General features: G+C 42.8%; 1 protein-coding gene across 3 annotated transcripts in view; it reads right to left on the bottom strand.

Moving 5' to 3' along the window:
* Positions 1–813: 813 nt before the first annotated feature.
* LOC122940155 (junction plakoglobin) overlaps positions 814–23738 on the bottom strand; it is a 55628-nt gene continuing 32703 nt past the window's right edge. For all 3 annotated transcript variants that reach the window (XM_044296559.1, XM_044296558.1, XM_044296560.1), the window contains exons 5-15: positions 23466–23667; positions 21441–21585; positions 19639–19742; positions 14122–14460; positions 13760–13915; positions 11331–11450; positions 8166–8316; positions 7956–8077; positions 7790–7829; positions 3472–3623; positions 814–2518 (exon numbers count right to left, since the gene is read on the bottom strand). In XM_044296559.1, the coding sequence (XP_044152494.1) occupies positions 3487–3623; positions 7790–7829; positions 7956–8077; positions 8166–8316; positions 11331–11450; positions 13760–13915; positions 14122–14460; positions 19639–19742; positions 21441–21585; positions 23466–23667 (1516 nt within the window). In that variant the 3' untranslated portion in view covers positions 814–2518; positions 3472–3486. The remainder of the gene's footprint in view (positions 2519–3471; positions 3624–7789; positions 7830–7955; positions 8078–8165; positions 8317–11330; positions 11451–13759; positions 13916–14121; positions 14461–19638; positions 19743–21440; positions 21586–23465; positions 23668–23738) is intronic.

Consider the following 23738-nt stretch of genomic DNA (forward strand, 5'->3'; position numbering starts at 1 on the left):
TTTTGCAGACCTGTGTAATCTGACCCGCCATAAAAAAAACTAAAAAAATCCATTTAGACGTCCGTATTGTTTTGCGGACCGCAAAACACTGATGCCGCACATCACCAGTACTTAGAGGATTCCTATTCTTGTCCGCAGCTGCGGGCAAGAATAGGACATGCTCTATTTTTTTCCAGAGCCGCGGACCGGAAATGCGGATGTGGACAGCACACTGTGCTGTCCGCATCTTTTTCCAGTCCCGTTGAAAATGAATGGGTCCGCACCTGTTCTGCATAATTGCGGAACGGATCCGGACCCATTCTATGTACACCTGAATGGACCCTTAATCCTAAGGCCTCATGCACATGACCGTATGCATTTTGCAGTACGCAAAAAATACAGATGACATCAGTGTGCATTCCGTATTTTGCTAAACGGGACAGCTGGCCCCTAATAGAACAGTCCTATCCTTGTCCGTATTGCGGATAATAATAGGACATGTTCTATTTTTTTGCAGAATGGCAGAACGGAAATACGGAATGCACACGGAGTACCATTCATTTCAATGGATCCGCAAAAAAAAATAAGTACATGGTTGACTATAGATTTAAAATCTTATACCCCATTTCTCCTGCATTATCCAGCTGATCACTAGGAGTTTGATGACATACCTACAGATCCAGATCTGCTTGTCTTCGGTTGACTTTTTGGGAAGGGGACCTAGCGAGTCACAGCCTGGGCCCAGAATAGGATCCCTTAATTCTCTGGTGGGCCAGTCTGGAGTTTACAGAGTAGTTTAAATTTGGATAACCCAAGCAATAATGGAGATAATAATGAAATAAACTTTTTTTTTTATTTGTTTTATTAGCTGCTTTGAGTCTATACAAATATTACAGTATAAAGGTAAGCATTTTCCAATTTTATTCATCCCTAAACATGGGAAAAAAAAAAAAAGAAAAAAAAAAGGGAAACCACAAAGCAGCAGATTAGATTTATTGCCAAAACAGATTCATATGAAACTGAATAGGGGAATGTATATACATGGTCAAAAACATTTCCACAAGTTACTGTGCATTTCGCCATCTGGTCTCCATCATAAACACCAATGCTTGTAGATAGAATGGAAATACTTTAAAAGTCCAGATATTTCTTAATGAAAAAAAAATAAAAAAATAAAAAATATATACTTTAAAGTGCACCTTTTGCCCACAAGAAGACAACCACCTTGGTATTTGACTTTTTGTCCAAGTGCAGGGTGTTAGGCTTCACATGACGTTCAGAAAAGAAAAACTTTTCGATTACTTGCACATTTAAGAGTTAATATTTTTATTTACTATACATATTTTTCGATTACTATTAAGTTAAAAAAAAAAAAAAAAAGGGAACAAAAAAGCATGTAAAAATTAATTGGAAAACTCTAAGGTCTCCAGCATGGTAAGATAAGCAGTAGCACTTGCACGAGTTAAAAAAATAAAATAAAAAAATTGATATATAGTGGTAACCATTTGGTATTGGGGTACTTTTATGTAGCGGTCTTTCAACAAGTAAAATATTTGGCTTATTAATGAAAGAAGAAGACCATGTTGGACAATAAGTCCTGAAACTTTTAATCTGCTAAACTAAGATACTGGTAACGAAATTAATTTGTGGCTAACCCCCCCCTCCCCCCCCCCAAAAAAACAAAAAAAAAAAAAAAAAAACAAAGAGATGTAAATAGCTCCCATGGTAGTCAACTTGCTGCTTAACCATCAAGCAACATGGAATGTGAGTGAGATAGTGTATTTCTAAAAAGTAGACGATTCATAGATAAAAAATAATTATTGAAATAATTTCAAATTATTCCCCCCACATGGTGTATAGATGGGTCCTCCAAATAGAAAAGCCTGCAGACAAAATCAACAGAAAACCAGCAAATTCGAACTTCATTTTTGTGGGATTTATTCACAAAAAGCCAATTACCACAGAGTAATAAAAAAATATAGTAATAATAAAATCCTCAATCACTGTAGTGACATTGGTGACAGTGCATGGCTGTGTATAGAGGAACATTAATTAAGCATGTGCCAAGTCTTATACGTGTCACTACTCAGGGCATGAAGCACTATAGTAGATGGGTAACTAGGCAGATTAAAAAACCTCTTAATACAGCTCCTAAATAGTGGGGGGTATACTGCAAAAATAAAGCCGAGTGTAGAAGCTTCTTGCATATTAAAATTACTAAATAAAAATAAAAATTATGTATTTATAAAATCTCTAGAAACAAAAACTCAAAGTCAAGGCAAACATTAAAGAATTAAAAGTAGCATGGAGCAGAGCAGTGCATTAAACTCGACGCCCAAGAGACAAGGGGTTAATAGACTGCATCCTAAAAGCAAATTCCCATACAGAAGATATAAAATGAAAAAACAAAAAACAAATGACCCCATGCAAAAGTTTATCAAATAAAAGCTTCTTTTAAAAGGGAGATGTAGGGGTCGAGGTGCGGACAGTGGATTTGTTAGGCACTTCTGTCTGGATTGTATTCTTCCACAGTGAGGAGCTGAAGGGGGGAAAAAAGACATCACAGGATCAGTTTACATGATAAGGCAGATTATTGGGGACGAATCTAAAGGTGCAGACAATCGCCCGATGAAGCAGCAAAACGCTTGTTTATCGGGTGAAACTGTCGTTTCTGGGCAGCAGACTGTGCTGTCTAAACAGTGATCTGCATGGGGATGAGTGATCGCTCATACATACTGTGGAGGTGATTGTTGCATGTGAATTCCCCCCCCCCCCCGAATGGCAAGCCAGTTGCTCCTCACCCCATGTAAATCCACCATTAGCCCCAGCATTCAAACAGTGCACTAAAAAGACGGTGGCCAACTATGAAGGACATTTTCTTCTGGAAAAGGGGAATGGTTATGTGAAACCTGGAGGACAACTTATTTCTGCACAGGTTAAAGGTCTCTTTAGTCATAATAAGTTTTTATTGGATTTTCTTCATTAGTGAGAGATAAACAGTTAAAGGTCTCTTTATACGGGTCAATTTGGCAAGAGATTCTTTGGGAGGAAGTGTTCCTTCCTGGCAAGCGCCTGCATTTACATGCAGCGATCTCTTCCACAGTATGGGGAGGAGCAATCGCTATTGCCATCGCTCGTCCTCATACATGACCATTGTTTGCAGGTAACAGAGGCTGTATAGACGGCAAAATCTGCTGCCGGCAAACAACGATTTAGGTGACGGCATGAAAGATGAAATTATGCAAAACGCTCGTTCAGGTAATCGGCAGCACCTTTACCCTGCCACATCACTACTAAAGAGAGTTCCTATGAACGCTTGTCAATGATTATCTGGCCAATTATTGGCCTGCATAAAGGGCTCTTTACACATCCCTAATTTGGCCCTGCTCAAATTAGATCAATTCCTGCTAAAGATTATGAAAAACAACAATCTCAAAATGGCAACCTCTGAGAAACACCACCTGGTGTGGACTACTGAGGATTGGGGCATACCTTGGACGGATGGGTTCAGGACATGATGTTATCACTGTATACCATTCTGCCTCCATGGTCACTGTAGCCATCCATTCCATAGTCAGGGTCAAGGTCACCCATATGGTCTTGTTGAATATCCTCATTGTACATGCCACGATAATTCTCCATTTCTGCAAGGCAAGAATCTTCATGTGAATAAAAATATGCTACAGAATCTTGTAGATCATAAAAACATAGGCTAATGTTTTCGGAGCACCGAGAGGAAAAATGTGATTTTGCTGGATTACCATAGGTCAGCAGCAGAGGTCCCCAGCAAAATAAGAAATTGGACTTTCTACATTTTGTTATTGCATCCATATTGAAAAACACTTCATGAACTAACACTTTTACATACCACACCTCCCAATATCTCACCTCCAAATGAGAGATTTAAAGGAAACCTGTCACCTGGATTTTGTGTATAGAACTGAGGACATGGGCTGCTAGATGGCCGCTAGCACATCCGCAATATCCAGTCCCCATAGCTCTGTGTGCTTTTATTGTGTAAAAAAACTATTTGATACATAGGTTAATTTGCATGAGATGAGTCCAGCGTGAAGGAGCCCAGCACCGCATCCTCAATCCCCTCCTTGCTCACCGACGTCAGAAAGCTAAAGTGCCGTAATCTCGCGATGCGTGAGCTAGCGCATGCGCAGTGTCCTCATAGTGTTCCTTCCCGTGTTACGGCGCTCTAGCTTTATGACGTCGTGGAGCAAGGAGCAGATTCTGAGGATGCGGGGTGGTGCTGGGCTCCTTCAGGCTGGACTCATCTCAGGTTAATTACACAATAAAAGCACACAGAGCTATGGGGATTGGGTATTGCGGATGTGCTAGCAGCCATCTAGCAACCCATGTCCTCAGCTCTATACACAAAATCCAGGTGACAGGTTCCCTTTAAAGGCTATGTACATTTTTTTTTTTTTTGTGTGTGGGGGGGGATTTTTATTGTTGCATTGTACTCATTTTTTCAATTAGTCTTTATAAAAATATGGAGTCCTTTTCTCTGTACAGAGCTGAGATGCTCCATTACCAGGATTTGAATTTTCTCTCTTCCCTCAGGCAGGGAGCTGATGGCTCCTTCTCTCTGCTCTCTCACCTTATAAACACTATAGCTCAGTTCTTATCTTACTGATAAGAATGTAGCTTAAACAAGTGGTTATGACCTCTTAGCAATTTTGGGATAAGGGTTATTAGATGAATGCCACAAAGTGTAAGTAGGATTCACACAGTTAGAAAAACGCTTAACCCTTTGTGACAGAACACTCAACATTTTCATAATAAAGGCCAATTGAAAAAAATGATTTTTAGCCCAAAATGAGTAAAATGCAATCAAACAAAAATTAAACTGCCCCCGAAGCTGTACATAGCATTTAAGTGCTGTCCAACTTGCACAGGAAGACCTGTTTATGCAAACAGTCCCCATCTGTATATAGTCCTGTTCATAGGGCAATCATGCAAAACTGTACTGTTAACATACAGATGCTGCATAATCAAATAAGTCTGCCATACAGATATGTACAGGGTCAGACAAAGTGAGAATGACATCAGCAAATGTATTCATGTGGACCATGGTCTAAATACACATCAATAAATCTAAGTTTTAATCAATAGGCAATAAGCAAATAAGGGCCTAATTGCCCAATGACATTGCAACAAGTATTCCCTGCCACGCACTTCTACCACGGTTTCAAAACCACTGATTCTAGAGCTAAAATCAATGCAAATGGCTTGGAGAGTGCGGCGCATGCACCATTCTGCTAAGACACTGCACATGTACGATATTACAGTGCTGAGATCATGGATATCAATCAAGACAAAGGGAGGCATAAGGCAGGGATTATGGCCAAGAGCCTGAACATTCGACACTGAACACTCACTCTGTTGGCCTCATTTGCATATTAAAGGGTCCCTGACTTAAAAACATTCAATAGGGCAGTGACCCAGTGGATCACTGCTAAATGGATGATCTTGTAGAGGATCACTGCTAATGAGTTATTTGTATGTTGAAAGAGTTAACATTGTGATACATGTATGCTTCTCTTGTGCATTGTGTATCCCAATTGGTTGTCTATAGGCAGCCAAAAGTTAAAAGGTGGCAGCCTTAGTACAGTTGCCGATGTGATGGGCTGGTCCCACCGCCTAGATAGCGAGTTCCTAGCCAGCAGAGCTAGAGCGTGGACATGCCTAATGAGCTGTAGACTACTAGACGTGGCCCAAGGAAACTTCATCCCGGAAAATGAAAAGCTATCAGAAAAGGAAACTGAACTAAGACTACACAGACAGAAAAAGAACAGACATTTCTCGATGGTTGAAAGCCACTTTCAAGGCCGTGGTTGTAGAGACAGTTCGGTATTCGCTCTTTTTATGGTAAAAGACTTTACTGCTGTGGAAAGGGTATATTGCGTCGGCACCCACCACACTTTGAGATGGTCTGACCAACCAGATCCGAGTTCTGCACCCCTCAGCCTGGGCATTGCAGAAAGTTAGAAAATAGAATTGCATACCTGTGGTTATTTGAGAAGATTGCCAAGTCTACCTAGACAGATTCAGGGAGGGTTACTACTACAATCATTGCTACTGCCTATACACAACTATTGGGAGAAGCCTACTCCGTAAATTACCTCAGAAATGTGTCTATTGCTCCTCTATGTACTACAACTCCCATCTGCTCAGTAATAAGAGATGTTATTATAACCAAAATGTGCTGCTGGATGGTGGAGTCAGTGACCAGGACTTTCAGTCTGCTCTCCTACCTTGCACCCAGCTGCCTAACGTCAAAGCTCCCCACCAGCCACAAAAAGTTCAGGTTGTGTCCCGAGGGAAGAAAGAGTGCACTCTCCTTTCACTGCATGTGCAGCCCAGGGAGCGTTGGAGGGAGAGTGTTTAGCCACCGTGAAGAACTATAACCACCCTCATCTGCCACCACCAAAACCATCCTCTCCTGGCCTTCAACAAACCCGCCTCCTCTGCGGCCCACTGCAGGTTACAATATGTCAGACATAGCAAACGTTTTGATGAGTGGGAGTCTGAGTGCAGAGACCTCCATTGATCGCTAGGACAGAGAGAGAAGCAATCATATATTGCAGTCTCCTCGATGCAGGAGACTGGCTCAATAGTAAGTTTTTTTTATGGGCCCGTCTCAATTCCTCCTCTTGCAGCAAGGAGAGAGTGCTACGCGAGTGCTTCTTTCTCCTTCTTCTAGGGATCGGTGGTGTCTCAGCACTCAGACCTGCACTGCTCAAAATCTCTCATATGTCTCTGACTCAATTAACCTTTAAAGGGTGTTTTTTGGAGTACAATACTAATGACCTATCCTCAGGATGGGTCATCAATATTAGATCGGTGGGGTTTGACACCTGCCACGTTGCCGGTCAAATGGGGGGGGGGGGGGGGGGGGGGGGGAATTTATAAAGCTCTGCACTCCAGAACTCAGGGCTTTTGCAACTTTGAGGTCACTTGCACAATTTGTACATAACTCACTCTACTTTTGAAGAACAGGTTGGAATGTGGTCATACTTAGCTGCTAATGAGGTTTACTTCAGATTTATGACAGACTTTTTAAAAAGTAAAAAAACAAAAATAAATAAAGTCCCAAAGCCATGCCAGTAAAAAGGGAGGGTTATATAAAACTATAGTAGCATTTCCAGACAAAACCAAGTATTAAAGATATGCCATTTTGATTAAGTACTTCAGCATAAACTCAAGGAAAACTTACTTCAGACAATACCCTCATGATAAATTCCCTCCATGGTCTATATGCAGGTCCGTCCAAATGAATGGGCCTGGGCTGCAATACCAAGCAGAGCCCCTATACAGCACTGAGGAGTTAGAGGAGCGCTGTGGAATCTTCAAACAGCTTCAAACAATCACGTATCCTAAGGGTAGGTCATCAATGTTCTACTCCCAGAAAATCCCTTTAATTAAAATAGTGATTTACCTCACAAAAGGTATGTTTGCTCATGTCCTTCACCCTCTACTTGGTGCTGTAATTCGCCGTACAGTGTAAATGACTGACAGTCACTGGAAAGGTCTAGGTTTTGTTAGCTAATGAGACGATTACATGGTGGCCCACTGCTGGAAGCTGCAGTGATCAGCTGTAATCTGTCCGGCAGCAGTACCTAATATTTCCCTTATAGGGTATCAGAAAACAGGTTTTCTAAATCAACGAACCCTTTAACAATATGTCTTGGTGAATACAAGAAAGAGTTAAATGACAAACTCTGCTCTGTTACATCTTAAAGAATGACAACAGCTAGGAACAGGTCCTCAGCCAGGAACAGTAGGTTCTACAACTTACCGTCTGGATAATGATCTCCAATGGGGATCATGCTTTGAGCCTACAACAAATAAAAAGGAATTAGGTCAGATGATCTGCAGATATGGAACGTGCCTGTGAAAACTAAGAGTAGGCACATAAATAGCAAAGTCATTATAGCTAATCCAACGGAGCGCTGATTACTTACCGCCTCCCAGGCTGCGGGGTCCTGGCGGAAGATTGCATTAGTTAGCTCCACAGACACTCGCTTCCTGTAATCAGGGTTCTTGTCCTCGGAGATACGGAACAGGACAGCGGCAGCATAGGTGGCTGGAGAGCAAGACGGAGAACCATGGTTAACAGATCTGGACCCACCGACCACTCCCTCCCCATATGTGGGGGAAACTGAACTAATTACCCGTGCCCTCATTGCGGGAATGCAGGAGCTCCATAAGTGGAGCAGAGGCTCCCTCAGCATCTATGGTCTCCGCCGCCTCTTTGTCCTGTGCCAGCTCACACAGCACTCCTGCCGCCACTCTCTGAATGTTCTCCACTGGAGAGTACAGGAGCTGTAGGGGCAAAACAATGTTATTAGAGAACAGTCAGTCATTCCCCAGAATACAATGTATACTGGACTATGCATTCCTACTTCCAGTTCATGAGGCTTTTGTTTAGAAACAGGGCTGGATTTTAGGGAGGACAAGAGGGGCAAATGCCCTTTGGTTCCACCACACTTCCTGGAGAGGATTCATGGTAGAAGCTAACTACTAGTCTCCAATGCTTGGCTTAAAAACCTGGGACCTGATCACCTTTATCTGAGCACTACGTGGCGGTATAAAGGCATTGTATTGCGTTATTTTGACATATAACTAAAACTTTCTGCTAGTTTCCCTTTCTGAAAAAAAAAAAAAAAAAAAAAGCCTCTACAGACAAAAAAGCCTTCTCATCCGGTGTAAAGCTGACCATACTCTTTAGGCCTCATGCACATGACCGTATGTATTTTGTGGTCTGCAACTTACAGATCTGCAAAATACGGACACCGTCCGTGTTGCATCTGCGTGTTTTGCAGACCCACAGACTTCAATGGGCCGCATTCTGTGGCCAAGCATAGGACATGATGTTCTATTTTTTTGCGGAACAGACATACAGACACAGAAAGCACACAGATTATCCATGTGCTTTCCGCATCAGTGTGTCCATCTCACAAAAAGATCGAATATGTCCATAAGAGGCAGACCACGTACTGATTGAAGTCGATGGGTCCACACACAAAAAACAAAACAACAAACAAAAAAAACACAATCACACCCGAATTTTGTGAATCCATGATATGCAGACCGTAAAACTGATACGGTTGTGTACATGAGGCCTTAGAGCATTCAGCCGACAGATGTTCCTCCTATCTCAGCCAAGTGTGCATGTTAATACACTTTAGATTCAGGGGTGCGCAACCTTCTGGTTGGGGGCCACATTGTCAGACTGAACCAATCCTTAGGTCCAAAAATAAAACAAATGGGTATGACCAACTGAAATACTGTATTTCTGCCATATTGAACATACAGTATATACCATAAATGTCCAGTTACACTTCCCGGGCTCCCATCTAATGGGAGAATACATGAAAAAAATACATGTGAGCAACCACAAGACAGACATATGTGTCTTCTACCAGTTGGTTAGGGGCTGCCCAGGATAGCATTGATGGCGGCAGGTTGTGCACCCCTGCTTTAGATCGTGGTGTGGTCCCACCAACGACGGACCCTACTAGGCCTCTCAGCATCCACTCCATTATGGCCTCTGCCTCCTGTGTAGACAGGTCTGTTACAGCCATACAGTCCATTCATGTATGGGGCCTACCTAAACAGACAAGCAATACCGCAGTAAAGTTTCCTATCCTTGACCAATCAGACTGCAGTCACTAATTTCTAGAGGCAGCCACCCCATTTCCCATCCCCCGCTGCAGGCGGACCATTAAGGGATATCTACACTAAAGATCCTAGAAGCAGATCCACTATACCTTGTATTGATCAGTCATCTGTTTTAACCATGACCCTGCCTAGCAACATCCCGGAAATAAGGATCAAGTTAATGGAGCAATTAGATGTACAAATGACTAATTAATGAGGCGGTGTGCTCCCAGCGCAGAAATTCCCGACTAATCAATGACCTCGTGCAGAGGCTAGTTCTGGAAGATCCAGGCACGGCTGCCGCACAACACTTCCTCTGCAGAGCGGCTGCCACATTCGTCAGCACTTCTTACTTACATCCAGCACCCATCACAAAGGCCTAATGGCCAAGGTCAGGAAGAGGGCACGCAGTGAGGCCACTAATATAACCAGGGATTCAGCATCCACACAGAGACGGGAGCCTTACGCTGATGGAAGCTATATTGTAGAGTAATAAATCACCATCCGAGGAAGACCACATCTTTTAATGGGCTATAACAGCCAACTTTTAGTTTTATATAGCATGTGGTCACAACAACGTGACATACACAAAGGGGTGGTTTCAGATTTGTTTCCCCCCTAGACACAGCACCACCATGGGCAGCGTCTTGTATTGCAACTTGAGCTGCAATACCAGACAGCCATGGACAAGAATGGTGCCGTTTTCCTAAAAATCAGACAAGTCCTTTACTTAAAGGGCATCTATCAGCAGATTTGTACCTATGAAACTGGCTGACCTGTTACATGTGCGCTTGGCAGCTAAATGGATCTGTGTTGGTTCCATGGTCATATGTGACCGCATTACTGAGAAAAATGAAGTTTGAATATATGCAAATGAGTCTGTGGGATTAATGGCAACACCTTTGTTGCTCCTAGAGGCTTATTTGCATATATAAAAAAACTTCATTTTTCTCAGCAATACGGGCATGTATGTACATGGTACCACAGATGTCTTCAGCTGCCAAGTGCACATGTAACAGGTCAGCCAGTTTCATAGGTACAAATCTGCTAATACATGCCCTTGAAGTTATGGGAGGGGCCAAAGAAAATCAAAGTTTCTGAATTATCTATTTAAATTATTTTAAAATAATATTTAATAGTCATCTACCAACACAGAGATGGCAAGCCAATGAGGATATATTACATCCTGACTTTGGGGGGGGCAATCAGTTATAGAATGCTTATAAAAAAAAGAACAGATTTGATTTACTGGAAACCAAATGGAAAGGACATGACTTTTTCCCCTAACAAAATAACGGTAACCAGTCAGAATGCTGGTTTCCGTTATTTATTATCCATTAAAGTATACGAGGACGGAATAAAACGGAAAGGTTTCCATTTGGTTTCCAGTATATCAATTCCATTATAAGCATGTTATAACAGAAAGCTATACTGGAACTGAAAACGCCTATGTGAACCCCCCTTAGCTTGTAATTCCAGCTATTCTGGCAAGTATTCTGCCTCCACTGGGTCTTTGTGCCCAGCTCATTAAGGAGAAGGGATGGAAAGGGTCTTCATGAAACCACCCCTTTAATATGTGATCCCATAACTGAAGCAGCCACATAGGAGGCCTACAACACCACTCATCCTTCCCGTCACAAATGAATCCTGCAGAAGGCAGTGTATAGAGTCCTTACCTGTACAAACAAGGGAATGGTGTTGAGCCTGTAGATTTCCATGCGATTCATGGGCTCTCGGGCCAGGATGTGCAGGGCTCCGGTGCAGCCTTCCACAATCTCCTCCATTCTGACACCATCCTGGGGAAATAGTATGTGACAGCAGATGACGACTAACTGGCCTGTTTTCCACTCTACTTAGCACAATGAATCGCATACTCAAATATATAGAGCAGCCTGAACCGAGGGAACGGCTGGAGATGAAAAATTCATGTTGTCAGATCTAGAGGATGGTGACAACATTCAGGGTGACTGGAGTTAGGGACACGATAGGAACTTTCTGCCTGTCCCCGAATAAAACATTTAGAAACAAACTAAACTAACAGCGGTGTAAATGAAAGCGGGCAGCAAGGGCAAGCAACACGGGTAGCTGCTGAACTAAAAGGTGCAGCATGCATGAGGAAGGAGCCAGCGGAAATGATTAACGAGAAACAAGGAAACGCAGACTGGAATTCCCTCAAACCACCCCCCCCCCCCCCCTTCCCCCCCGAAGACTGTGCCAGGGGTGGACTCAAAACTGCAGGCGAGCCTCTTCTATGCGAGACCAGTCTATGGACCACGTTCTTGCAACCCTCCTTACAGTGAGCTCTCCAGGAGTACAAAAACCCATGAACTTCCTCCCATAGATCGCACCACACCTGTGCACAGCGCCTCAATGGCACTAAGCTGCAGGACCACGCACAAATCTGCGGGGCCATTTTTGGAAGAAAACAACCATGTTTTTCGAATTCTGTAAAACTCATAAATTGCATGCATGTTTTTTCAATGGGAGGGAATAAGCCGCTGCCTCATTTCCTGCAGTAACAAAGGATAGGGCATGCTGAGATTCCAACAAGCACAATCCTTTCTCCTGGCATGTTTTTCCAATCAAACACAACCACTTTAAGTCTAGAAGAATCCAAGCACAACTCCAAAAGAAATCTAATGTACAGCAACACTGAGTTTAAAGCTATGACTACCTTCAGAGGCAATTTTTTTCTTCATCACATTTGACTCAAAATTTTAACTGTTTTATAACCTTAAATCTTAGTGTATCTGACGATTAATTTCTTTGTAAATTATTATTATTATTTTTTTAATGGCATTATACACTGCTCGTATCGAGGGGTTACGACCATCCTGCAATCCAGCAGTGGTGGCCGTGCTTACACAGTATAAGAAAATTACATAGGAAAGAATAGTGTGCAAGCACAGCCACTGCTGCTGGATTGCAGTTTGGATGTAAGCTCTGGATATAAGCAGTGTATAATATGTATAATAACATTAGTAAGTGCCTTGTATTAAAGGAAACCTGTCACCACGACTATTCAGTATAATCTGCAGGAGGATGCTGAGCAGATCGATATCTAGTTTTATGGGAAAAGATTCAGTAAAACGTTTTCATACATTTAAATTCCTGCTCATTCCGAGCTTTGACGTCCAGGAGGCGGTCCTATCAGTGATTGACAGCCCCCCCCCCCCCATGACTGTAAATACAGAGAGCTGTCAATCACTGATAGTACTGCCTCCTTGACTTCAAAGCAGTTGCAGCACAGCCCTGTTGAAGTCAATGAAGCTAAGCTGCATTACCAAGCATAGCCACTATACGATGTACACAGCTTCGAAAGCTGTCGGGAGCCCATAGAGCTCACCAGAGCTTCAGTAAAGGCAGAGGCTCCCTGAAACAACCGATCATCGGGATTATCAGGACTTGGACCCCCGCCAATGTGATAACGATAGGTCATCATTATCTTTACCAATATTACCCATTTAAGTGAATGTTTATGAGCTGTCAGGAGTTCAGAGATGAGGGCTACACATGGAACTATCAGAGCAGCTCCTTGATGGATAAAAAAATAAAAAATCCAAAAGAAAAAGAAAAAAAAAAAAGTTAAAAAATACACTAAACATGAAGGCTGTAAAATAGAAAGTGGTGACGGGCGAGTTATCCCCCTTACTTACTGGATTGTGCTTATGATTAGTCCATTAAGCCATACTTAGGGCTTATTCAGATGAGCGATCGGAAACACGTTCTTAAAGAGATGACAAAGATGGCGTCGGTGTGCTGCCCCTTTTTCCTCACAGACCCTCACTTGATTGAGTCTTGAGAAAATTGGAGCTATATGGTACATGCTGCCATTTTGTCTGCATGGACCAGTAATGCAGGAAAAGGGAACTGGCCCATTGACTTTAATGGATGAGCGTTCAGTCCATGTGCTGTCTACACTACACCTGGATAACACCTGGACAGTAAAATCATTAATCTGCATGAGCCCTTAAAAATAACATTAAGCCTGAGATAGCTAAGAAATGGCCACCGACCATCACCACATAAGCAAAACGAATGCAGTCCTACTGACAAATTCCTAAACCATGTTCCCCCATGTCATGATTTCTCATCCAAGACTCACCGTGTATGGCTGCTGGGTTCCTGAAGCTGCGTGTCTCTGGGCATCTTGGTGAGCTTTAACCAGCAACTGCACCAGACGGGGAATGACCCCAGCATCATGAAGTGGGGCGTGATTGGCAGGGCACAGTGCCAGGTTTCTGATCAAGCCAATAGTTGCCTATTAATTAAGCAAACGACAGTTATATATTACAGAAGAGAGGCAAAAGAACGACATTCGGGCAATGTAGTTCTTGCTGCCCACAGCCACCATCAGGGAGAGCTCACTGAAGACCAATGACTGTTAAACAGGAGCTGTACAAGTCTGTCTCAGATATGCTCCCCCTAGTAATGGCTGCAGGCAGTCAGAAAGTAGAACCATCTTACCTTGACCAGCGGCCACTGGAAAGGTTGGCCGATCAGTTTGACGATGGCCGGGATGCCATAGTGAAGTCGCACCGAGTTCTGAGCCACCTCTGCGTCAGGGTGACGGCTGGTGAGATGCCGTAGAGCGCAGACAGCAGGTTCAGCAATGTCGTCCTTGTCACCTGCCCGCAGGATGGTGCCGATCAGCGACTCCACCCCATTGCTTTGGGTCACCAGAGTTTTGTTGCGGCTGTTGTTGCAGGTCAGGTTGGACAGAGTGCCAGTTGCACAGGTCAGGACGTTGACATCATCTGAGCTCAGCTGGTTGACCAGAATCTTCAGCACATTGTCCAGGCCCTCCTGCAAATGAAAGGGATAAGCAAATACTGTAACTACGAATAGAAAGTGAGCAAATGTGAGCCCTGACCAACATGAGGAGCCTCGGAATATAATTTACAGACTTATTACTCTGCCATACAGTGCTCACAGAGCCAGCGAGGTGAAGGCTACGTACAGTGTACTATCCTTCCTCCGTACAACGCTCCCTGTGACGTGGGACATAAATACTGCTTATGCTAGCCTATAAAACGCAATACTAAAGGTCCCTTTCACACGAACGATACGGATCGTGTCAGAATGTGTTCAGGGTGTGTTCAGTGAAACTAGCACCATTTTGCAAGAAAGTTCAGTCAGTTTGGTCTGCAAATTGCGTTCAGTGTTGAACAAAAAAAAAAAAAAAAAAAAAAAAAAGAAAAAACACACACTGAAGAATTACAAACCTCTCCTAGCAACCTTCATTGAAAAAATGGGGCCAGGGCTGTGAAAAAAAAAAAAAAAAAAAAAAAAAGTAGAACTTGCTGAGATTCTCACGCAACGCAGAACTGATGCATGAGAAGAAAAGAAAAAAAAAAAACAAACACACACATGACATGAATGTGACAGGATTGCTATGTGTTCACTTCATGCAACGCACCTGCACGGAAAACTCGCTCGTCTGTAAGAGGCCTAAGGGAACGTCCACACGGGCATAACCCATTTCACATGAGAATACGTTGTGCATTTCGCAGTGGATTTCAGTCTACACAGACCCACATCATGTCTGATTTCAAAGATACTCTAAATCAGGAATGCCAAACCTGCGGCCCTCCAGCTGTTGCAAAACTACAAGTTCCATCGTGCCTTGACAGCCTATAGCCATCAGTGCATGCTGGGAGTTGTAGTTTTGCAACAGCCGAAGGGCCGCAGGTTTGGCATCCCTGCTCTAGATGGTGCAGATACACTGCAAAATTGCAGCCATCAGTCCCATATGAATACACCATAAAAGGTTACTTCAGTAATCACTTTGACCTATATCAGGCCGAACAGGTACCTCCTGGCATTTCCGGTGTGGCCAAGATGAAAATAAGAAGCAGAGACCAGCAGGTACACTGTAAGGCCCCTTTCACACGGGCGAGTATTCCGTGCGGGTGCAACGCGTGATGCTCCCGCACAGAATCCGGACCCATTCATTTCAACGGGTCTGTGTACATGAGCGTTGGTTTTAATGCATCACTTGTGCGTTGCGTGAAAAATCGCTGCATGTTCTATATTCTGCATTTTTCACGCAACGCAGGCCCCATAGAAGTGAATGGGGCTGCGTGAAAATCGCATCGGATCCGCAAACAAGTGTGGATGCGATGCGTTTTTCACTGATGGTTGCAGTGTTTTTTTTGTTTTGCTTTTTAACATCCCAACCCCTGCAGTGTCCTCAGTATATAGTGTGACATCACAACGCTGGGAGGTTCAGGTTAAGCTCCCTCGCGTTCAAGTGGTTGAGAGGAGTTATTTATTTAAATAGGACCCTGCAGAATGGAGGGCACAATTGGGGTAATATTTATACTGGAGGGCACTACTGGGCCAATAGTTATATTGTAGGGCACTATTGGGGTCATTTTATATACATGGATACTGTGAGAGGCCTTATATAGACATGGGGCCACTATGGGGGAGGCATTATAAACACTGGGGGCACTACAGGGGTTCATTATGGATTATGGTGGCTATTTAAACCGTGGCCATTGTGGCGGTGTATAATTTATATTGATGGCACTGCTGGGGTTGGGATGTTTTTTTATGGCCATTTTTAATGGCCATGAAAAACGGATGCAAAATGGCCAATAAAAAAAACGGACAAACAACCAGAAAATGGATTCAGACAGACGCAGAATGGCCGCAGAGAAAAAAAAAAAAAAAAAAAACGGACGGTGGGGCAGATTTATTTTAAAAGTGGTACAAAGGAAAACTGGCCCAGTTGCTTATTGCAATCAGATTCCACCTTTCATTTGTTATAGCTCCTTTGGAAAATGAAAGGCTCAATCTGATTGGTTGTTATGGGCAACTAAACCAGTTTTCCTTTATATCAGTTTTGACAACTCTCCTCCAGTGTCCGTTTTTAATATCCATAGTTTTTTCACTTTTGTCTTGTGAATGTAGCCTTATGGAGCCTGGATGGCCAACTTCCTAGTATGCCACAGAGTTCACAGAAAACAGTTACTGTCCTGAGCGGGCTGAGGATCTCATTTGCTCATTAACCCACAAATGATACCAGCATCCATGCTCATAAAAAACATACACTGCTCAAGTTATATCAATTCATTGAATCAGATCTGATAACCGCTGCTTTATCTGAACTGATAATTCTGGAAGAAATGCAGACGCATTATAAGGATTCTACATGTCATTTTACATATCTAGATGAAATAGTCAATTTTATTAATGGAAGGAATTTCAATATAAGCATGGCAAAAACAGTCTAAAAATACCAAGAGATACTCCAGGAAGGATATTAAGAGGAATAATGGTACTAAGCTGCTGTCTAGTTCTTGAAGTAATCCCTCCTTTTAATCACAGTTGATGCCAATAATGCATATATGTATCCGCTCTTCCGGATTATGCAGTATGAAATAAGGCGTGAGTGGTGACAAATGGGAGAGGACACAATGGCCGAGAGTTCCAACACACGCTGAGGTGTGGTCTGCTCATAAACCGCACACCTCTGCAGGCTTACATGTGAGGTGTGTGCAATCTCAGGTCTACACACCCATGTTTGGTTTAATTGCTGCCTGGAATATTGTTCTTCAACCCGTCACTGGAAAGGAGGCCGGTTCAATAAACGCCAGCAGTTTATGGGATCATCTACACTGGCTGTCATCACTGACTCAAGATTGTAATGCAGGTATGTCAGTGTATATGGATGCCAACTCCCATTAAAAAGTAGTCGTCCAGTTGGGGTAAAAGACAATTCTGGCCATGACCCCAGTCTATAGCTTGATACCCATGATCAGATGAGAATTGGGCCCCATTCTCACATCCGTATTCAAGCGATCCACATTTTTTGCAGATCGGATGTGGACACATTCATTTCAATGGGTCCGCAAAATATGTCGACAGCACATTGTGCTGTATCCACATCAGTACGTCCATTCCAAAAAAAGGATGCAACACAGACGTCATCCGCATTTTGTGGACCGCAAAATTCATCTAGTTGTGTGAATGTACCCTTAGGTAGTACAGGTAGAAAAGACTAACTTCATGGCAGCACTAGAGAGGGCGACCAAAATGGTTGCCAATGCGCCTTCAAATTAGCAGATGGCGACAAAGCTTTTTAGCCTTGTCTCCATTTGCGACTGGGCTCTATGACAGGTAGCTGCAATCTGCTGCCGCGTGGGTTAGTTAATATAATTGGTAGCGCAGTGGGCCTGCCGCCCCCCCCCCCTTACCCCAGTATTAAATATTAAAAACACTGGTGGCGCCCCAGCACCAAGTATTAAAATCATTGGTGGTAGTGGCCAGAGGGTCCCCTTCGTGGCGGTTCCCAACAGAGACCCAGCAGTGTAATCGCGAGGGCTCCGATTGGTACCATGGCGGCCAGGACGCTATTGAAGCCCTGGCTGCCATGGTAAGCTCCCTGCTGCCGTGTGCACAAAGCACAGGGCAGCAGGGACAGTGTAAAGTCCTATTCACCCTAATAGAGCTCTATCAGGGTGAATAAGACAAGGGTTGTAGCTCCTAAGTGGGCTAATAGTTAGTAAATATTTCAGAACGCTCAGGTGTGAACCCAGGGTAAGAGATATGAACGACCTACGCATAGCCAGTAGATCTGGTGAAAGCAACTTGAACTGAATACTTATGTAATTGCTTGTAATTAAAAATTTTGTATAATTACTGCATTATTCAATAAATTATTTTTGTATAGTGCCTTATATCTCTGTCCACCTGGTTGAGGTGGTCACACATGCTCCGTTTTATCCTTCAGATCTTCTGGTAGATGCTGTGACATTTACAGGTTGCAGAAGACTGCAGCAGAAAAGACATGCCACCTGAGAAAGGACATACCCTATGAGCTGTAATGGGCAGAAAAAAAATCATGCCCCCAAGCTACCAGTCTGAAATAAATCTAGCAGAACAAAATCGGAGCAATGAATGGAGAGATCGCTGGATTCATGTGGTTCTAGCTTTTCTTTTCTAGAAAGAGATTGCCAATTACTATAGAATGGGCGATTTAATTTTTTTACATTAATCATGGGTCTAAGAAATAAAAGTGTGACAGCATCCAGATGTAAATTAATATGATATGATTATATATTTGACAATGACCTTAGTGAAGTAGAAAATGTTTCTTTTTTTAGAGTGGATAAATTATGTTAATTCACATCTGGACGCTGTTTTTCCTGGCTGGACTGTGGATCCAAAATTTGGGATGTTTTGGACAAGTGAATTTTTGGATCCAGCAGCTGAGCTGCAACCAGTCTGCTGCTAGCAATTTCTTTACAGACCTGATTAAAGGTGGGAAAGGGATCAATCAGCATAAATTCAGCTATAACCCACTGGTATGTCGGACCAAGTTTTGGGAGCGACAAATGTAAGTGAACAAGATGTTATTCTGGAAAACTTTAACCTATTCAACGAATGTGACTTATTAGGCATTTTTAAAATTTTTGGGAATTTCAGCTTAAAAAAAAAACACTGAGTCATTATTATTCCCTGTACGTGTCATGAATCTGCTTAAAACAGCTTGTCGTGACACAAAAAGGTCCATATGTCACATGCAGTCCCCGAAAAGAGGTGACAGAGCTGATAACACAATTATACAACGCTGCCTTAACCACTGACCACTTCCTTATAAACAATATTGCATAATTTATTATAGGCCAGAATTTGTCAGAACATTTCACTACTGTAACACAGGGAAACCATTTCATTCTCTGAAGACCTCACATCTTCAAAGAAAACCTTAATATGGTTTCTGTATGGACATTCTCAGACGTGACAACAAATGACTGGTCAGAAACATGAGCATTTTCTTCAGTATTATTGTCAACACCATTCAGAGCCTTCAATAGACAGTTGGGAACCAGCAACCATCTTAAAATCTGCTAACACAGACTGGGTGAAGAGTAGCCATGCCTGGCTGACATCCTATTAACCAAAAAATGGCAACAAGCAGATATCAACTGAACATACATCTCAGACTTTTACAATGATGGTCAAGTTCCTCACCTGTTTAGTGGCGACATCAGACAAGTTTCTTAAAGTCCACAAGCAGTTCTGTACAAGCCTAGGGCTGGAACTAGTGAGATGTTTTCCCAGAGCCTGCATTCCTCCTAGAAACAAAGATGACTATTAAAGAGCTACTTGAACATAGGATGATTAGAAATGTAAAAACAAAAAACACACAAATGACGAGACCGAAGGCAACCCTAATACGCATGATATGACATGTCCCAGTGTCTCCAACAGCCTAAAATGTGAGATGGCCCTTCAGGCTGCAAAACAATCAGCTATTAACATACCTAAATGATCATTTTCACCTTCATCTTTGATCATAAAGAGACTTGTCCCACCACACGTATAGTCTCCCCAAAGATCTAATATCACAAGGCTTTGGGCATATCCAAAAAGTTTACAACAGGCAAGGTTAGAAATTCGATCAGTCCATCAGCCAACGGATCATGATGAAGAAAGGGCATATAAGTCATTGCAATCTCGAGGTAGGGATGTCCAAACATGAAAATGGGTCTTCGTTAAAAAAAAATTACTACAACAAATGGATGCATAATGTGGAAAAATCGAACTTTGGTGACCTGTACTAAAGCTGCGCAACTGAGGAGGGCAATTACTTCCACTCCATAACATATGACTACTAGGATCTGTACCCATGGGGATATAGTACATGGCTGAGGTTCCCTTGTGGACCAGCATGGCACGCAGACATGTGTGACAGGTTATGGAGCACTTTCAAGTACATCACAAAGTTATGCTCAGAACAGACAGACTAGCAGCTGACCCACTGAGTTGAAATCAGTGGAATTACCGTAGCGGTGAAGGAAATGGAGAAAAAATTACATACTATATAGCTGAGATTAAAGGAAATCTATCCTGCTTTCACAAGAATGCAGAAATGTCAGTCATACATCACCAAAAATGAAAAAAATAAAAAAATAAAAAAAAGCCCCAATATCCCCCTAGGACAAGGTCACCATACAGTAACCAGCTTAGGATGTAAAAAAATAAAATAAAAGCTAGAGAGTAATTTGTATATCATTCTGAGCCATGCTCCTCATGAGAATCCTCATGGAAAGGAAAGTGGAACAAAAATTACAACTGTGACCTTATCAACGGGCCTGGACAAAAAAGAGGAAATGTTGTGGCTCCAGCTCAGAAAACATGGGATATAACATCTGCAGCTGTATCTACAATGAATTCCTCTGGGATAATCAACTATCTTCACAATGGGCTTTGTGAAACAGAAAGAGAAAAAGGAAAACAAGAAAAAGTAGGCTGCTCCACCACTCAGATTTAAAGAGGACCTTTCACCGATCCTGACATTGTGAACTAAGTATACAGACATGGAGGGTGGCGCCCGGGGATCTTACTGCACTTATTATCATCCCTGGGCGCAGCTCCGTTCTCCCGCTATACCCTCTGGTATCTTCGGTCACCAAGTTATAGTAGGCGGAGTCTGCCCTTGTTCTGCTGTAGCGCTGGCCAATCGCATCGCAGAGCTCACAGCCTGGGAGAAAATAACCTCCCAGGCTGTGAGCTCTGCAATTGGCCAGCGCTAGAGCAGAACAAGGGCAGTCTCCGCCTACCATAACTTTGTGACCGAAATCTCTGCCTACTATAACTTAGTGAGCGGAGATACCGGAGGGCATAGCAGGAGAACGGAGCAGCGCCCAGGGATAATAGTAAGTGCAGTGAGATCCCCGGGTGACACTCTCCATGTCTGTATTCTTAGTTCAGTGTCATAATCGGTGAAAGGTCCTCTTTAAATGCTAGCTGGCTGATTACAATGTACTTACCAGCTTCAACTATGGCTGGCTTGTTGCTGGGGCACACAGACAGGACTTTCAGAACCCTGCTGGTGGTCCACAAAAGCTTCTCGTAGTTGTAGGTCCTCATAATTTGCACCAGACCTTGAGGTCCTCCATTGGCCAGGATAATGAGCTATGAAGATGCAAGGTTTCAGCTTAGATAGAGCTTTGTTGAAAGGTTAATACAACACAGACTGCAATACCAAACATATTAAGTTCCCCCTACAATGCTTCTGTTGACCCTGCAATGATACCACTTCGTAAGGGAGCATCATAGGGCCAAATCAGAAAACAGATTCTTTATTTGGAGGTTTGTGCCTGATCGGTTGGGGTCCGACCGCTGGTACCCCTGAACACGAGAACAGTTGTCATGCTGAACTTCATATGGGGGGGGAGTGGACAATACAGGACCACCATTTTCACGATCATGAGAACCTCCCCGCAGTTTTAAACAAGTTTTAATCTTGACGCAGGTGTGGTACTGATTTTGGAATAAAGTAGCCCCTTTAAGTCGAGACCATATTTACTTTAAGATAGACCTAAAGTTTATAAGCGGCAAAGGCAAATGATAATGCAGAATGTTCTGCTCAGTATGTGTACACTGGAGGTAGCGATCTACATACTCAGAGGATTAGGTTGATATACGTTTACAGATAACTAATCCACAATTGCCCTTGCCATCTTGTTGCATTTCTAAATATGAATGTTTTTTGAGCAGGAGGTGGTGGGGGCGATTTTCTTTCCGGGTTTATTTGACTTTGCAAAGCTTCCAGAAGGACAGATCTCAAACCATTTTACGCTTTATGTGGTTTGGATAGCAGCTTGTTACAAATCAAGGGCAAAGCAAAATGCACAGAAATAATGTCATTGCACTAGTATTTGTAGAAGTGGAGAAAACTTTGCGAAAAAGGTGTTTAGTAAAATTAGACAAGTTCAGAGTGTTAATTTTTAATCCTAAAGACAACTTCAGAAGTATAAAAGGTCAAACATTTTCCAATTTTACCAGCAAGTTTGTCCATGTTCCTTTAAGGGGTTGTTCCATTTGAATAATTTCTATCCTTCAACTCTATTAGTTCTTATGGGCATAAGAGAAGGGTCTGTCTACCCACAGCTTCCTCCAGCAATAAGTGCTCAACGCTACGGCCAGTTCCACACACGCGTGTTCAGTCCAGGCTGTAGTCTGTTCCTCTGACATGAGCTAGCTGTGTATTCCTGCCTCACCGCATATCTATTGTACTGTACACACATAATGGTGTGCGTACAGTTCAGCATGTCAGTAGCAGTGTTTGGTCGAGGATATACAGCAGTGACAGAGCATGTTTTCTGAACTGAACGGACAAAACGCAGATTCCCAAAATATGGATGATGTCCATGTTGAAGCCATTTATTTTTTCCAAACCCTTAGACTCTGGGTCCATGGACTTCGGCCCGAATACATCATGTTCTATCTTTTGAAAAACAGACGTATGGATGCAGAAAGCGCACAGATGATCCATTTGATTTTTGCATCCGTATGTTCCATCTTTGTGTGAAAACAGACAAAGGCAAAATGCGGACAACAGACCCATTTTAGTCAACAGACAACACAGACGTCAACCGTATTTCACAGATCCACGTTTTATGGACTGCAAAATACACATGGTCAAGTGCAAGAGGCCCCATGTGTATGAGCACCTTAACAGTATTTCTCTATGGGAAAAAATAATAAATTGTTCATATTTGGGATGATTATTCAGATTTTTATGATTAAGGCCATTTTTAAAACCACATGGTGCATTCAACTTCATTGATCACCAAGATAACCGTGCAAACCAATTACAATATGCTAAATCTATGACAGTGTTGGCTAACCTCCGACTCCCAGCATGCTCCATTCATATGTGCATCTTGGGAGTTGTAGTTTTACCACAGCTGGAGTGCTGGAGGTTAGCAATCACCGCTCTATGAGAATGACACAAAGCTAAACTTGGGTAACTAAAGAGTCTCAGTTTTCAGTGCAACATATTGGCTCACCTTGCTCTCCTGATTGCCATATGCCAAGAGCTGCAGACAGTCTGTTGTAATGGCCAAAAATTTGGGGTTATTCTTGTTAAGCAGTGGAACCATTTTCTGCAGTCCATCGGCCAAGCGCACAGCCATCTTGGCACCTTCCTGGTACAGCAGGAGATTGTGTAGAGTTGTGATTGCGTAAAATAGCACAGATTCCACTGGAGAGCTAAAAAAATACAAGACAAGAAGTTTTTAAAAATTGTATTACGGTCTAAATGAGACCAAGACACAGTAATC

Source organism: Bufo gargarizans, chromosome 6 (genome assembly GCF_014858855.1).
Source record: "Bufo gargarizans isolate SCDJY-AF-19 chromosome 6, ASM1485885v1, whole genome shotgun sequence".
Taxonomy (NCBI): domain Eukaryota; kingdom Metazoa; phylum Chordata; class Amphibia; order Anura; family Bufonidae; genus Bufo; species Bufo gargarizans.